General features: G+C 40.7%; 1 protein-coding gene across 1 annotated transcript in view; it reads left to right on the forward strand.

Annotated features, from left to right (window-relative positions):
- Nucleotides 1–1,857: 1,857 nt before the first annotated feature.
- Nucleotides 1,858–17,516, forward strand: part of LOC116787627 (tyrosine 3-monooxygenase-like) — a 31,089-nt gene continuing 15,430 nt past the window's right edge. The window contains exons 1-6 of the mRNA XM_032689392.1: nt 1,858–2,186; nt 3,068–3,242; nt 5,757–5,845; nt 8,416–8,483; nt 9,649–9,699; nt 13,398–13,543. Coding sequence (XP_032545283.1) covers nt 1,989–2,186; nt 3,068–3,242; nt 5,757–5,845; nt 8,416–8,483; nt 9,649–9,699; nt 13,398–13,543 — 727 coding nt within the window. The 5' untranslated portion in view covers nt 1,858–1,988. The remainder of the gene's footprint in view (nt 2,187–3,067; nt 3,243–5,756; nt 5,846–8,415; nt 8,484–9,648; nt 9,700–13,397; nt 13,544–17,516) is intronic.

Consider the following 17,516-nt stretch of genomic DNA (forward strand, 5'->3'; position numbering starts at 1 on the left):
CTCCTGCACTCCTAGAGGTCCCCAAGAATGCTGACAAATGAACTCTGGTAAGCTGAGTTACATCGCTGGTGAGGTCTTCCTAGACCTGTTCAAGGCACAGATTTGAGGTGTTATTGGGATGTCCACTGGTTGGGCAAGGACTTTTCACCACCTGGAAAGCCAAGCCTCTCTGTCCTACTTCTACAGAGGGATACAAAGCTGTGTCATAAGCTGTGCTGCTCCAGCTGCCACTCTGGCTGATGAGTCCAGTCTGCCTCTATAGAGAAACCTCGATTCGTACACAGAACCTGATCAGTGCTGTGCAAACATACAGACATGGGACTCTGACACTAGAGCATAAAGACAGCCACGGGAGCCTGATGTCCCTGCTCTGACAGTATTTGTGGCCAGTGCCTTAAACACACATCTTGAGCCCTAGGGCTTTTGCCTACATGTCCACGTGGAGCTGGAATAGAAGACCTTGTGCCATTTCCTGTTTGTGCCATGCCTGTGATCTGGATGTGGGATGCATGTACCCACTTTCACAAGGAAGGCCCAGTTTCAACTCAGATAATCAGACTCAGCTCGGTTTCTTCTCCTGTGCCTAGCCTTGCCACCACTGCTGGGGAAACATGGGAGTGGGAAGAAATTTTTCCCCCTTAAAGCCCAGTTCTTCTCTGCCCAACTCATTCAGTTTGCAGCTGCTTTTCAACCCCCTCCCAGGCTGGCACTCACCACACCCTGCAAAAGCCACAGTGCCCAAGGGTGTTCCTCAGGAGGATGAGATATGCCTCCTGGGCACAGTGCTGCAAATTTCACCTTGGATTTGCCTGTCAGCTGGGCAATAGATGGGGAAATCAAGACCTTCCCAGTGCTCTGTCTTGCGTCAAGGGGAAACATGGTGCTATCATGGTCCCTGGAGAAAAAAATTTTGTTATACTCTTTATCTTCCTTGGCCAGAGAGAAGGCAAGAGCACTATAGCACTTGGGAGGTTGACCAAGCCAGGATAAACTAGGGAGCACATAAAACATTACTCCATCTCAAAGGGAGGACAGAGGTATGGTCTTATCTCTGGACCTGCAAGATGATTTTCACAGGAGGTCTGGCACACTGTAACTTGGAGTATGAATATATGGGTACTCATATCCAGAAACAGGTTTATTGATGTCAAGTGTTAGGGAAGGGAAGACATCCCCTGTTGAGAGCAGAGCTGAATCCCCCTGGAGTTTGCCCTACCACCTGTGAGAAAGATGTGACCCTGGTCTTTTTGAGAGTCTATTTCCCTGGAGGTAAAGTCATGACAGAAACAAGTTCCAACAGGGGTACCTAGCCTGGAGGCAGCACTTATCTCTTGTAGGGCTAAGGTAGAAAAGTTCAGATCCTGAGGGCAAGAAAATCTCATAAGTAGGCAATGAACTCTGACTCTGGCTGAGGTCTCTTTGTCACTTCCACAATTATGTCAGTGCAGAGGTGACAACTCTTCAGTTGGGCTAGGGTTTTGGGGAAGAGCCCATTTTATCACTGGAGGTATGGACCATGCAGACAGGGTTCCAGTGAGGTAAGAGAGAGTGGGGTGGAAGGACAATCTCAGATACATTGTGCAGGGCAGTCCGGACTGGGAGATGTAAATGGAGCTCAGGCTAATTGCCTCTCCACAAAGAAGCCTATCTCCAGGGTTGAACAGCTTGCAGACACCTTCAATCAGAGCGGTAGGACCGCTCTTTGAAGCTACCTAGGGGAGGAGGGTTATCCTGTGCTCTTGCGCACATCCTACGCAGGCGGTTTCCCTTGATGTGTCTGGCATGGCCAACATAAATGTCCCTACACCTAACACAGTAGCAACCAGCGTGCCTCACTGCTGTCTGGCAGCTCTGATCTCACCACCCACATAGACACTGCATCTCCAGTCCCACCAATTCCCCAGGCTATTTCTCTGGGAGAAGCATTCACACCCTCAGGCAGTTTCCACTTAACATCTGGCAATTACAATCCACTCCCCTATCTTCCAATGAAGACTGACTTGGTGGGCATTTCAGGCCTGAAAGAAGAGGCCATCAAGGAGAAGGAGATGTGTGGCATAGAGTCATTGAACAGCCAAGGCAGCCTGGACTCCAACAGGGAGGATGACAGAGCCGCTCTCATCCTGACCTTCACACTCTGCAATGTGAGGAAGATTGAGCTCTCTAAGGCAGCCAAAGTCTTTGAGGTACAGACCTCATCATTCCCTTCCTTCACTGAGCCCTCTCTTCTACTTCTATTGCTTTCACATCTCCCACTCTGCATCTCTCCCTCTCTCACCCTTCTGCTTCCTGCCTGACTTATGCCTTGTCCTGCCTTCCCCCTTTTTCTCATTGTCCTGGTTTTGTTACAGCTGCTAAGAGAAGTTTTCTGGTCTCATGGGTGAAGAGGGAGAGTGCTCTGGAGGGAGGGAGTATCTGGGCACAGTCCTTTAGAATCAACATTTTATGTAAGGGTGGTTTAGAGGACATACCAATCTATTATTTCTTTCTAGCAGTTGTGGTGGCCGGCAGAGGGGTGCGCTGTGGGGATGTTAGAAGCCAGTGAATTTTCTCTGCATATTTGGCAGGAGATACAAAGAATATAAAAGCTGTAAACCACATAGGCGTTATGTAGTCTGGGCAGCTGAAGTACCCCTACCAGGTGCTCACTCTCATTTGGGAAACTGAATAACTCAAAAGAAAAGTATTTTATTTGTTACTTATTTTTAATAGTTCACCATTATTTAATGATTATAGTGTTATTATACATCAATAGATCTGCTTTCATGCTGCCAGGGTTTTGAGAGTTACCCAGCCACTCCTTTGTTATTTCAGCACAGATAAAATTCTACAGTCAACAGTATCTCATCTTTCATCTCCATCTGTCTCTGCTCAACTCTACAGTGTCTAATTTTTAGCCCTGCCTGTGTTTTAGCTCTTTCTAAACCAGATATTATTGGACTTCTTTGCTTAACGTGCACTTCTTGTTAATACCTCTTTTAGTCACCTTTTAAAGACATCACAGAAACGCATGTAGACTTACCTGAATTTGGAGAAGCTTCATCATATGAACATTTGTCTCTTGCAGATGTTTGAAACTCAGATCTATCATTTTGAAACCCGACGAGCCAAAAAGCCCAAGAAGTCTGCTGATGATCTTGACATTTTCATTGAATGTGAAGTTCACAGTGCTGATGTTAGTATCCTTATCACCTCCTTAAAGAGAGTAGCAGAGGATGTGAAAACTAGCAGAGAAGAGAAAGGTAAGAAATGTATGCATCTGTTAGTGTCATTCTTTTGGATGAAGTTGTTTAGATTTAGCTTCCTCTTCATAATAGTAATTTAATTTGTCTGGTAAGCAGGTGAATGTGCATTCATTTTTTGTCACTGCATGACTATTTTCCATTCTCATTGATGCAGAATTAGAGGTACTTCATCCTAGCCAGTGGAACTGAGGTGAGAAAAGTGTTCCAGTGAAAAGGGAGATGAGGAGAGACCAGCCAATCAAAAAGCTGAGGAGAAATGAGAAACTCCTCAATGACAGGAAGATTGTGTGCTGAGAACTGAGAGAGACTGTGCAGAGAGATTGCAGAGATTGTGTGAGAGAGATTGTGGGCAGAGAACTGATTGCTTCAAGACAGACACATACACTTGATGGGGATGCGATGACATAGCAAAGGGTCTGAATGCTTCATTTGCTTGTAGTGTATTGCATTGGTTTTGATAAAATAGTTTATGCCTGTTTATGGTGTCCTGGCTACTGCTGTCTGTGTCCAGTAGGACTGTCTGGAGGCACATTGTTTCTTCACTGGAAAGACCTAGATGCAACAAGCTGTGAGAGGCTTGTAGAGTGCAAAAGGGAAAGGGCCAACAGAAAGTCTGGCCGGGTGCCAGAAGGTACCGGTCAGGTTAGGAGAATCAAGGAATGAGTTTCTTGAAGAGAACAGCCCTGCTGCCATATCTGTAGTAACAGAGCATCAGGCATTTTTCCAGGTGCATGAAAAGCTTGGAGGTTTGGAGGTTGTGCAGCTTCACAGGTTACACTTCAGGAACAGAATTTCATCTGGCAGAGTGCTGGAGTAACAAGCGGTTACTGCACTGCCTGTGGTCTATTGAGCCACCATCCCTACCAGTCATCAGGGTGTTAAGTGAGTTTGCCAGAGGCAGACGGGCATTTTTCCTGTTTACAGGCAGGCAGAGGATGGGTAAGTACAACAAGCTGATAAGAGACCTTTAATACAATTCTGAGGATGACAGAGGTGTCCCTGGCAGATGAGAAGGCTGAGGGTTCAGCTCACAAGTTGAGTTCTCTGAATACAGAATTAGTATGGGTTTTCCTGTCCTTGACAAGGCCAGACAGATATTCCCAGAGTGCTTTTAACTAATGCAGTCTTGTTTGGGCATCTTTGAGTGTTTGAAATTCAACTTCAGGCTAGTGGTAAGAGGCAGCCCATGGCAAGCTGTACTCTTGGGACTGGGGGGATATCAAAAGGGCATCGCTATTATCAGGGGAACTAGAGAGCCAAAGAGGGTTGCGGAGATGGAGAAGCATTTCTTTAGGATTTCCTTGTGACTTGAAAGGTTTAAGGCATGCCAGGACTAGGAACTACAATCAAAAGAAGGAACTGTTAGAAAAAGGTGTGTTTATGTTTAGTTCCATAGGGAATAGGCAAGATGTGCATGGGGACATGGGATGGAGGAGATATGTATGATCAGGTGTCGGTTTTGAGCAGATATGACTATAGATGGTAGGATTATAATCTTGCATGCAGAGCCATTGATACAGCCAGAGACAAAAGCTCAGAAGAAAAATTCTGGGTAGACATAAGAAATCTTTCAGACTAATATTTCTGACTTCTTATCACAGAATTGGCCATAATGCATGGAAAAGCTGTAATTTCCCAAACCTCAGTGAGTATCTGTAGCTTTGTACTTTTCCAAACTGGTTGTGCCTGGGTATAATATAATATGGCAAAAGTTAAATTTACCATTAAGTATAGAGATGTCTGGTCTCTTGTGAAGTATGAGGTTAAGATAACCCCAAATAGACCTTTCTCAGCTGTAACAGAGGAAATTTGATTACAGTCTCAGTCTGACCTCAGAAAGTGATATTAACCTTGTCTTTTTTCGATACTTTTCTCAGTTCATTGGTTGTAAATGCTGGTACTTATGTTAAAATTATCAAACTTTATTTTTATTTTAGTCACTGGAAAAGGTCCCTACTTCATGGGAAAGAAGCTGTTTGGAAATTCAACTAAAGCTAGAATAATGTTGCTAAAAAAACAAAAACAGCCAAAAGGAAAAAACTTGAAGTCAGGATACTTTTTGGTCTGTTTTATTTCTAGGAATTTTAGAAATTTCATGTTTTCCCTTTAAAATATTTTTCATTTTCAAAGGTATGAAAATGTAAGACTACTTTTTAGACAAGATCAAAACATAGAAATAAATTTGTTGTCTTCTGTCAAACAGAACATTACATTTGCTCTAAAAAAAAATGTTTTTGTCTTTAAAAATTGCATTTGCTAAGTAAAACTGAGAGAATATCTGCAACTTAATTTCAGATAATTTTTCATCCAGTCTGCTGCTTTGGTCAGCCAACAAAGTCAACTAGTGGCATATATGACAACTATAGTGACATGTAAATATGAATATTCTTAGATATATTCTTAGATATTGCTGAAAAGAAAATTTGTAATCTTCAGCACAACTTTTATTTTCTGTGTCTTTTAAAAATTATTTGATCCTATCTCATTTAACTCTCCCTGCTTTCTCTCCAGTACCCTGGTTCCCCAGAAAAATCCAAGATCTGGACAAGTGTCACCATCTGATCACTAAGTATGATCCCAGTTTGGACCATGGTCACCCTGTAAGTTTAACATTACTGTCATTTCATTTTTAAAAAAGAAGTTCTCTGTAAGGAGATTTTTGTAAGGAAGATTTCAGGAGTAAAGAAATACCCATGAAAGAACAATAAAAATAAAGGGATAGATAAAGGCTGATCTTCAGTGAATTTAGAGACTGTATGAGTCCCTACATGAATGGACCAAAAAAAAGGTTTTACTCACAAGCTTCATGTATGTACTCTTAGCTTCATCATAAGCACAAACTCTAAGAGAAGGAAGAGGAAAAATGCACTGTAGAGTCCTGTTCTAGTGATAATAATAGTAAGGCAAAATACTGAGAACAAACTAACAAACAAACAAACATTTGTTTCTCATCAAAGTTTTCAAGCTTTAGTACAGATGAGATATGAGTTAGATGCAGACACAAAACGGGCTCCAAAAGGCCATTTGCAGACTGACAAGGTAGGTCCAGAAGTGTTATGTTCTGTCAAGCATCACATAGAAGTGATGCATGGCAAAGAAAAAAAGCACATATTTTGCTCTGAAAAATGTGGGAAAAATTTAGATGGGTGTCAACAGAATCTACAAGAAAGATTTTGTCATTCCCTTCTCTACATGTCTGAATTCTACTTAGGTCTTATTGTTAACATACACAATGTTATGTTGTGAATTATGTACAGTTATGTGTATCACAAAAAAAAACCCCTTTTAAAGTCTACAAGTGTCTCTTCTATTTTTGAGAATCACTTATTACACTATAATTCTCTGGCAGAGCTTCATAACCTCCTTAACCAGGACATCTTTCATTCTTCCTCATATCTTTCTGAAACAGTCAAAGTATTTATAGTTTTCCTGAGCTAGCTCTGAGGCTGTTTCTCATTAGATAAATGAACACATATTGAGAATTCTTTGAACTGGACTAAGCTCCCCTCCTACTTTGCCAAAGAGAAGGTATGAGCACTGAAGAAGATGAGAGAAAGCAGCAGTGGTGCAGAGTTACCAAAATATTGACTGGGGATAAATTTGAACTGCAGAATGCAGTGCAATTTGGAAATCCTTGAGTTGAAACAAGTTACCTCAGGCACTGAACACCACTTGTCTGTGGAAGGAGAGAGCACAACGTGGGCTGATTTACTGTGCTTCTGAGCAAGGCTCAAAAATGGACAGGTTGGAGGAAAGTATCAAATAAGCTGAGGTAAAGGTAGCTCAGCAAAGGTTTTGCATATACATTTACTATCAAATACACATTTTGGGCTGTCTATATCCAACAGCTTCATCATTTCTTTTCTTACTTTCTCTTTAATGGCAAAAAAATCAAACTGTTGTAACTGTGACAGCAATTCCTCGGGCACCCTGATAGTGGCTGCAGTGGCCTCCCAGAGAGGCTCCTGCTGCTCAGAGGGTGGGTACAGAGCCCTTGGAACAGCAAGGGCAAAGCTGATATGTCACAGCATCTACGTGAGTCTGTCCCAATGGCTTTTCATGTGTTTTGAACGGACTTGTTATGGTGGCATCTGAATGAACACATTATCCCTAACACATGACAAAACAAACGTACTCTCAGGATCCAGCTCTTTCCTCAGATTCACACACACAATACTCACTAACTGCAGCGTTACTGGTATTATTGCTGCACTGAAAATTATGTGAATAAACCTAAGGGACATATTTGGCTTGTAGTACGAAAAGTGATTCCAGTAAATTCTGAATATTTTAGGATAATAAATATTTGCACAGTGATGCTGAACAACACTGTTTTATGAGTTATATTAGTATACAGTTCCAGATTTCAGATTTAATTCCTGTTATGAATGATGTAAAGTTAAAAGGAACATGATTCCACAGCTCTATTCATATTCAATAGCTGGCAAAAATTGCTTGAAATTTAACTTCTAGTAAACACTGAAGGGGCAGAAAGAAAACTCTGGTATTTGATGGGTAAACTTCCTCTTTAAACAGATATCACTGAATCCATCTTTATCGTAACAGAGTAATACATGGGCAAGGGAGAATTGAGTGCTCAGCCTGTACTTCTTACAGACTCAGTGGTGGTTTTAATGATTTCTAGCCAGTGAGGGACTGTTCTTTGCCCAAAGCACAGGGTATCGTGCAGGGGCAGTGTACCTTCTCTGGCAAGTTTGATAGGCTTGGTGCCATCATGTCCATCACAGCCATATATTGCAACCTTCGTGCTTAGTGAAGGAAAGAAGTGATTCAGATTCAGCTCTTGCCCAGTGTAAGCAATAGCCCTCTTTCTGTCCCATTTTTAATGTGATTTGCATCTAAATTGGATGGTAAGTGTGTGATGGTAAGTGTGTGATTCTGCAATGAAGTGTTTATATACTCCAAAATCTTCCCACCCACCCGTGTTACTTTCCTTTCTAGTCACAGCCCGCAAATCTCCATCAAAATGTTACAGATATAACTGATTGCAGACTTTGGCTTACCCTGTACATGAGGCTCAAGATTCATTGCCTCAGAGAAAACAACCTATTTGAGGCCTAGATTTTCTGAGTGCCTCTGTTAGCACATTTATTTATGACCACAAATCTCTCTTAATGTAAAACTTTTTTCAAATTATTTTCTAACTCAGGGGTATGCTGACCTGGAGTATAAGAAACGGAGGGCATTCTTTGCCGATCTTGCCTTAAACTACAGAGTGTAAGTACAAGGCTGCTGAAGAGATAGTTCAGTGTGTGCTTTCAGACTTCATGTGGAAGAAATATCAGAGATATAATCTTTTGTCAGTGTATCAATGAGGCCACTTTTTAGAGAACAGAATTCAGCCACAAAAGCTTTCACTCCATGTGAAATAGACTTTTGTCACAACACAGCAAATGTATCTTAAATAAAAATCTTAAGATTGCATTCATATCTCCTTCAGTGCTGCATTTTGTCTTAGCAGAGGTGATTTCAATATGACTCTTTAATTTCAGTTTTGCAGGTCCTTTCAGGACTAGGTTCTGAGCTGAGACTAATCTTTTTCAAGGAAATACAAGGAAAATATTTAGGAACATATTTTTGACAATGAAAAGCAATTTACTATTTTTGTTATTTGCTTTACTAAATGCCTCTGTCTATGCACATTAGCTACCTAAAACCCTAAAAACCTCTCAGTTCTTATGTAGGTGATTGAAAATGTTTCTGCCTTTGTGTCTAAACAAACCTTCACCACAATTACACTGCTGTCTGACAGAGTAAATCAAATGTATATGTAGAACTGGTTGTGGATTATCAGCCTCATGATGTCCAAGAACTGGTGAAATCTCCCAAGTCTTGTGTACATTTGAGTACAGTTTTCTCTCCGCTATCAAATATCACACCCAACACAGCTCAGAACAGCACAAAACCAGACACTGAACAGACTCAGAGCTACTGAAGAAGCAACAGTGAGGAAGAGGAGGGAAGACCACCTCTCAGAGAAGCCAGTGATAACCACACAGTATATGCCTGGGCAGCTCTCTGCTAATGAGTTTATGAATGCTTCTCTGTGATGGTACTGTGCTGGTGACATCCTCCAGGGATGGACCCTCCAGGCACACACTGCATTTTGGCAGGTAGATTACCTTCAGCAGAGGTAAGAGAAAGCCTGAGAGTCTCTTTTGCCTTCTGTAAAGCAGAACACAGCTCCCTTTCTTACCATATCCTTCTGTTTCTTCCCCTCATTGTAACAGAGGAGAGAATGCACACATTAGAACCTACCAAGACAAATAAGTTGTTAATTATTTACTATTTTGCTGTTTCTGTCTTCATTACAACGAATATCCATATATCAATTATACCTGGACCTTTGTTAGACATGTCTTATTTCTTCTCTTCATTACAGGGGAGACCATTTACCTCTCATCGAGTACACAGAGCAGGAGACGGCAACTTGGTGAGTTTGGTACTTAGGGTCCAACTCCTGGACCATTCCACTGCAGTCCCAGGAAAGACATGCAATGTGAGACAGTTACAACGTCTTAAGACTGTATTTATCCATCTCAAATTTTACTCCTCGGTCAAAAATCATCTTCTGGTCATTTGTTTTGTGGAAAGCCCTTCTCGGGGCTGGTCTTAATTATTCACTTTCTAGAGCAAAATTCATTTTCCTCACCTTCTCCCAGCCTGCTGATCCCATCAAGATATCAGAACCCAGAAAACACTTGGAGCCTATAGCATAACTTCTAACTGACCTCGAATCTACCACAGCTGTGATGCCTACAGAAATATCACCTTTCTAAGCCTGTTACCAGGAAAAAATGCCCACTAGCAGTATGGAAGTTTACTCACAGGATGTGGCTAATTCAATATTCACAGGACAGGAGAGCTTTGCTTATTATCCTTCAAGTATTCATTCCTGTTAACCTGAATATATATAATTCTCTCAAAATGAAGGTAAATTCTGAAGTACCTTTCCAGGATACTTCATTTACACTGTAAAAGGGCCTTTGATACCATATGAAACGATGGCAAGTTTTTTACAAGGGTGCAGCATTTCTTTACTGGGGCTTTGTTTCTCCTGAAGATTCGCCACTCAAAAAAAAAAAAAAAAAAAAGACCCCCAAATATCTACCAGAGAACTAAAAAAATTAAGCCAATTCAAAGTATATTTGTAAATATTATGTGAAGTATATGGCAGATTTGAAAGAAAAGAGTCCTTATTTCACATCCTTCTGTTTCCTCTTTCTCCCACTAACTAACAAATCTCAGTAAGCAGTAATAATTACACATTTGTATGATACTACAAAGCATAAATATGTCCAAAATCTCAATTAAAAGCAGAGTCCTGGGATTGTGCAAGGTGCCACATGTGCACATAATAAGAGAGAGTCTTTGTTCAGAAAAGTTTACAATTTAAATGGAAAGACAGCCTAAAGGTGGGGAAAAGAAAGAATGAAGACCCCATTTCATAAATGTGCAACTGAAAACACTAGAGCTTAAGTGATTTGCCCAAAATTATGTACAAAGTTTATTTCAGTGCCAGAAATTAAATCCATAGACTAGATGTCTCTTGCCAGAACCTCAACGACGCTTTCATTCCATCTTTTTCAATGCTTACTTTATTTTAAATAAAATCTACTGTGCCATAGAAATCCACAACCGCATATAAACCTTGCATCCAATTCATTCAGGAGGTCACATTTTTATTAAGCTCGAATAGCTTTTTATAGCATCTTTCAATAGTCAAAGATTGATGGTCGGTGTCATGTTCATGATTGCTACCACCAGCCAACAACCTTGGCATGAAATGGTGTGTGTGAATGTCATTCTTAAGAAAATTTAATTTTGTGTTCTTTCCTGTTTTGGTCTTTTTTTGCCAACCTTCGTCATTCCAGCTCTTCTCCACCTAGAATTAGACCCATTGTGGTAACTAAATAGACCTTCAAAGGAGTATCTGCCCATTTCCCCATACAGCCAGCCTCAGCAACCCAGGTTGTCCTGTTATGTAAAACTGTTTCCAAAATTAGAGTTCCCAGTTGTTCTCATGGTCCCCTGAGGCTGTGCCCTGAGGTCAGGCTGCATTACAGCACAACTTAATTGAGCACTATGCAATTGAACAGGAAATTTGTACCACAGACTAAATTCCCTTGGTGTCACTCTTCAGAGTTGTTGGATGCCTTAAGTTTGTAGCAACATGGTTATAAAAATGAAAACTAATCCAGCGAAGAAATACGACTTTCAGAAAACAGAGGGTACAGATGATCTGAGTTTTTGTTTTCAAAGCAACTTCTTGGAAGGTCCTGATACTAAGTAGTCATAGAAGACATCTTATGGGTAACAGCTGTATAAGAAAAATGGAGAATTCAGGACAAAACTATGGGGATGCACCTGTCACATCTTCATAATAAAGCTGAACAGTGCCACTTTTTTCCTAAAAGAGCGATGAAATTTATGTTAAATAGGTTATTACCATCAAAATCTTTCCAGTGGCTGGCTTCATGCTTCATTATGAGGCTCCTTTCTAGAGTACTTCATAGACTGTGCTTTCAGCAGTTCCTCTTTCCATCTCTGAACTGAAGTACCATCAAGTAGCAGATTAATGGTCCTTTGAGTGAGAGCACCTCCTTACAGTAGGAATTACAACTATTTGAGACACTACATTAGGGCAAGCTAAGTAATTGTCTGGAAATATCTGCTACTCTCTTGACTTTGGAACATCCTTAGATGATTGCCTTAGAGGTACTTAGAGAGGAGGAACACTTAGCTTTGGATAATTCATCACTAATCTCTCAGACTGCCTACATTTCTGTGGTAGTCAATGTTTGGACACACAGTAGAATGACACTTTGATAAAGGGGACCATATGTGCAGAATTGTAAACAAGGCTGCTCTCTCTAGACTCCAGAACTGTGTACTGGTTCAAATCCCATGCAATCCCACTGAAGCCGGTAGTATTCTGTGAGGAAATAAGCCAGGGCAACACTTGAACTTTAGTCTTCATTTTTTCCTAATTCTTCCATGGAAATGACCCAGTCTCCTGTGGTTTTTGCAATAGTGACAGCAGACAGCAGCCACTGTTCCCCTCTGTTCTTTTAAACTAAGGGGGTTTTCCTCCCCCCCCTTACTTCTGGTTCATTACTCCCACACCATGTAAGACATTCATACAAATTAAGAGAACCATTACCAGGGACTGGCTATCACCTCCATAGCAACAATAGCATCACAAAAAAACCCCCCAACAATACAAAAACAACAAAAGGTCATTTCCCGTAGCCAGCATTTCCAAGAATGATCTCAGTTTTCATAAAACAATGTTTATAAAGTTGCTAACACCCTAGGGCCATGTGTGAACAAAAATAACCATTTCTATAAGGTTCTTTGCCATCCTATTACTACTTGTTTATTTTGCAAGATCTAAATATATTCCAAACCACAGCTCTAAATCCAAGCACCATCAAGTTTGGGACAAACTTAAAGCCCATGCCCAAATCTGGTTACATATATTTTATTTTGGCTGGTCTCTTTTTGCATAATGGGCTAAATGCTTCAAGAAACTTGCATATCTTTGAAATACATAGCCTGTGCCCAGGCATTTTGAACTGCAAAAGCATGAATCTTTTTGCCTGTCCAGATACTACTCTTCAGTATCAGATGTGCTTTTTAAGGAGGAGGTTTACAAGCGACAAACATAGGCTAGGCCTATGCATGGAGAAAGAGGGACCAGCATTTCAAGTTGTACCCCGAGGCAGAGAGGGAGGGAATATGTGATTCATTCCATTCCTAAACTGAACAACAAAGTATCACAGGCTCAGCTCTCTCCCTGGGATTTCCCTGGTACCTCCAACACTCTGAGCAAGAAGCAAGAAACACTTCTGTCTTGGAATTAGAGTTCTGTTACATTAAAGGAGGGTGTAGGAAGACATAAAAAAGGATTTTCTGAACAGAATCCACCTTCTGAAGGAAAAGTGAAACAAAAACTCCTTCTGGTTTGCTATATCCATCCACTCATCATCTTCCAAGAACCAGGTGTCCCAAGTGCAGATTTTTAGACCATGACATGTACTGAGGTTTTGCACCTCTCTAGACCTGTAGACAGGACAGATAATACTGCTTTGTTAAGGTGGGTCATGCTATACAGTTTTTACTTTTCAGGAGGGAAGTCTACAGGAAGCTGAGAAGCCTTTACCCTACTCACGCCTGTACACAGTACCTGGATGCTTTCCAGCAGCTGGAGAGGTACTGTGGCTACCAGGAAGATAACATACCTCAACTTCAGGATGTCTCCAGATTTTTAAAAGGTTAGTCATTATAAACCATGGTTTATTCTAGGATTTCCTGCATATATCTGTACATCACATACAGGCACAAACCATCTCCTAGGACACGAGCTGGTGTGCGGAGCTGATTAGTTACAACATTCCCTCATGCAAGATGAGCTGTAGCACAGGACATTCCTACCAGGCGTATCTGGGGACCAGGTGGTAAGTAAGTTTGTGCGTGGCTGCAGTTGGTGTGGCACCAATCAGTTGATCCCAGTGCTAGCAGCGGTACAGTCACAGCTGCACACTGCTCAGCATGACTTCCACACACAGGGGTTTTTTATGCATTTGGCTGTGTTTTATGTTTCTAAAAGCCATGCTGCTAGTGAGAGCCAAACACAAGTACAGGTACATACCTCTTGAGTATATTTTTTTCCAATGCACGAGACAGGATGGCAATGTATGCTAGAGAAAATTATTTCCAGGTGGTCCTGCTTACCAATCAGCAGCTGCCTTGAAACAGCTCTGCTTCTTTCTGTCTCCACAGCACCATTTGCCACACTGACCTCTGTGGTACCTACTAGGTGGCTGACAGAAGAGCACAAACGCTGTGGTGGTGGTCTGTAAAGGCATAAAGAAGGAACTTTAGATCAAAGGACACACAAGATTGCTAGGCTGACCTGCCTGCTATTAGCTGGGGTCTGACTAGCAAAGAGCAGAAGAGGAAGGGAGCTTGTATTACTTTTGTGAGGCTACATGCTGCATAGATTCCCAAGGCCAGGTACTCTGTGCAAATCACTTGATTATCAAGAATGACTAAAGAAAGGTCACCCTTAAAACCTCCTTATTCCTTCTTAGTGAAAAGAAGATGTGCTAGAGACAAGACAGCTAATCTCTATGATGAAATAAATAATAAAAAATATTGCTTAACTAGCTTTAAATAAATTATATTTAAACATACTATTCAGGAGATGAAGTGACCTGCTACATACAACAGTAGGGGATGCTAGTAAGCTTGAATAAGCTTTCTGTTGCTGAAGAGTTTTCTAAGATGTTGCCATTTCTAGAGAAGATTAAGCTGCTCAATGGTAAGGTTTTAATTGTACCTCTAGTGGAAGGGAGGGGAGGGTTGCCATATGAAAAGCATCTCCCATGAGCACCATCTCACCCAGCTGTACACACATTTTTATGTGTATACATTATGTATTTTCTCATATGTTTTCCCTTCTATTCAGATATCCATCTTACTCCTCTCCTATAGTAACTGGGCTGATTAATATTTTTTCTCATGAAGTAGTTGATTGTGAAGGACCAGGAATCCTTTCGGACCATGAGAGTTGGTCTCATCTCTTTTCATTTACACAGTAGGTGACAGCAGGGAGCTCCAGAAATCATGTGATCCTAACTTGATTACCACAGATATTCATATTCTTTAAGTGAAATAGATGATTTCAAAGTGGGAGAATTTAGGGTAATGTAAGACTACTCTGTCATAATACTATTTGTATTGTTCATGTTGGCTGACAGGATTTGATTGTCTGGAGTCTGCTCACTTCTTTCATAGGTTCTGGTTCTAAATTTTACCTGTGTCATACAAGTTGTCATCTGAAAAAAAAAAAAAAAAAGCAGCAATTCTCAAAAATCTGCCAATAATGGTTGGGAAGATGTTCACAGGTGACTAGTGTAAGCTAATCGTCTGAACTATTCTGATCGGGAACAAGAATGAGGCATTTCAGAGGCATTTTATTCCATGCTGGAATGGATGTCTAAGGAAAATGGAAAGAATGGCTCTTGGGGCCACTGGTCCTACCCTCCTTAAACTGTAGATAAAACTTGAATTAGTTCAGCCTACAGATTATGCATAAATAGAACAAATTTTTTTCAAAAGAGTTGTGTTAACAGCTAGACACAATTAAAGTGAGGAAACTATTTTAGTCCCATTATGTGAGGCTTTGAACTGATATCTTACCTAGCTTTCTTCTAATAAGGTCATATCACTATGTAGAATAGTTTCTAGATTAGTATGAATATTGACATTATTGCAAGGCCCCTTTGTAACAAACAGGTTGAATCAGAAGCATTTGCAAGGTCTAAAAATCTGTGTTAAAGACAACCTCATGCCAAGTAGTCACTGGCTGAGGCATATGATTTATAAGGAGTTATAAGTAGTGATTTATTACTAATTTGGTTGGCTTTTACTACCAGTGTTAGCAAGACCAGAATTTTTGCTCCTTCACAAGTCGTAAATCAACTGTGTGCTTAGGCTCTTTCCTGTGTTACAATTGTGCAGTGCTCAACCAACCATAGCTTAACCAAAAGTCCTTGGCATACAGTGCACATATTTCAATTATAACCTATGTGGAGATGCATAGTGCAGTTCCTCCTGTCACTGGTGAACTCTGAACTGTCCCATGTCCCATTCTCCCATTTAGGAGATAAATCCCAGCACGAATCTCTGCTAAATACTGCCTTAAAGAACTGGAATATTCTTTAGCATATGTGATGATAAGATGTAAATAGAATAGAGTAGAATAGAATAGAATAGAATAGAATAGAATAGAATAGAATAGAATAGAATAGAATAGAATAGAATATTTCAGTGGGAAGGGATCTACAGTGATCATTTGGCCCAACTGCCAGGCCAATTCAGGGCTGACCAAAGGTTAAAGCACATCATTAAGGTCATTTAATAAAACACTGACAGGCTTGGACCATTAACCACTTTTCTAGCAAGCCTATTCCAGTGTTTGACCACTCTGCAAGTGAAGAAACATTTCCATTCTGAAACTCCTCTGGAACAGCTTTGAAAATAATAAACTACAGGAATGAAGAGAAAGAGAGAGAGAGGGGGACAGAGAGAGAGAGAGGGATATAGCAGAGAGAAAGTGATCATGTTACAACCAGCTCACAAAGCCAGATTAAATTTTCATCTTCTCTTTTACTCAGCAATATCTGTGAACCTAAGAAAGCAATTGCTTTTGTCTTCAATACAAGATCTCTCTAGTGTTACCAGGCTGTTAGTGACATTGGTTTGAACAGAAATGAACTGTACATCATAAATATTTCATAATTAGTTAAAGAGGATTTAAATGGTTAACCATGGCAAGTGGTTTGCCATTTAACATGGCAAGTGTTTTTCTAAAGGGTTAAGTAGATGAACCTAGGCACATCTTTCTTTCTAGGAAAGATGTTTGGATTTAGGCAGTCATTGTCCTCCACAGCTGGAAGACATTACAGTCAGTGAACTCAAGCAAGCTCATACTACAATGCACAGGCTGCATGTATACACTAGTTTTTAGGCCAAGAATTAAGCCTTGCAGATCACTTTAGGTCAACTACTCAAGATCTTCTTTTCAAGTCATTTTGATTTCACAGATCTTTGGGCAGCAGGTTCTACCAGCCACACCCCTAATTTTCTACTGATTGCTTGTTTTATTGTGCAGTAATGAAATAGAAGTTCAAATTTTGCAGATATTACCTTCAGCAAATAACTTTTTCCTATGGTTTTCAAGGCAACTGGCCAAGTCTGTTCCATCAGCAGACTGTCTGATACACTGGCCTATATTTAAAAGGGCATCTCAAGGAACACAGGCTGTAATTTTCATTTTCCCTCCTGTTCCTCCAAAATGGATCCTACAACAATATAAATTTCCCTAGATTCTTTCATAGTCCTTCCAAAACTAAGTTACTTAGATCTTGGTTTTCAGCTAGTGCAGTTTTCAGTTCACTCAGACTCAGAATTCAACTGAAAGATTACTGCATTCTGAGATTTTCACATTCTTCTGGATTGGCTTAGTATGGCACCAGCAGCAAGGGATTACCTACCCTTCTTGTGTCAGTTCCTGGCCAGTACTTAAGGAGACATAGTTGCCAGTCTATTTCCCCAACCCCCTGCTTTCTTAATTGAGGAGGGGGGAGAATACAACCACTTCTGATTCAGTAGTTCTGTACCCATTACCTTTGAATTTAGTGGAGTAACAGAAGGTAACTGTGGCAAATGCCCACCATCTAG

The sequence above is a fragment of the Chiroxiphia lanceolata genome, chromosome 5, assembly GCF_009829145.1.
Source record: "Chiroxiphia lanceolata isolate bChiLan1 chromosome 5, bChiLan1.pri, whole genome shotgun sequence".
NCBI lineage: Eukaryota > Metazoa > Chordata > Aves > Passeriformes > Pipridae > Chiroxiphia > Chiroxiphia lanceolata.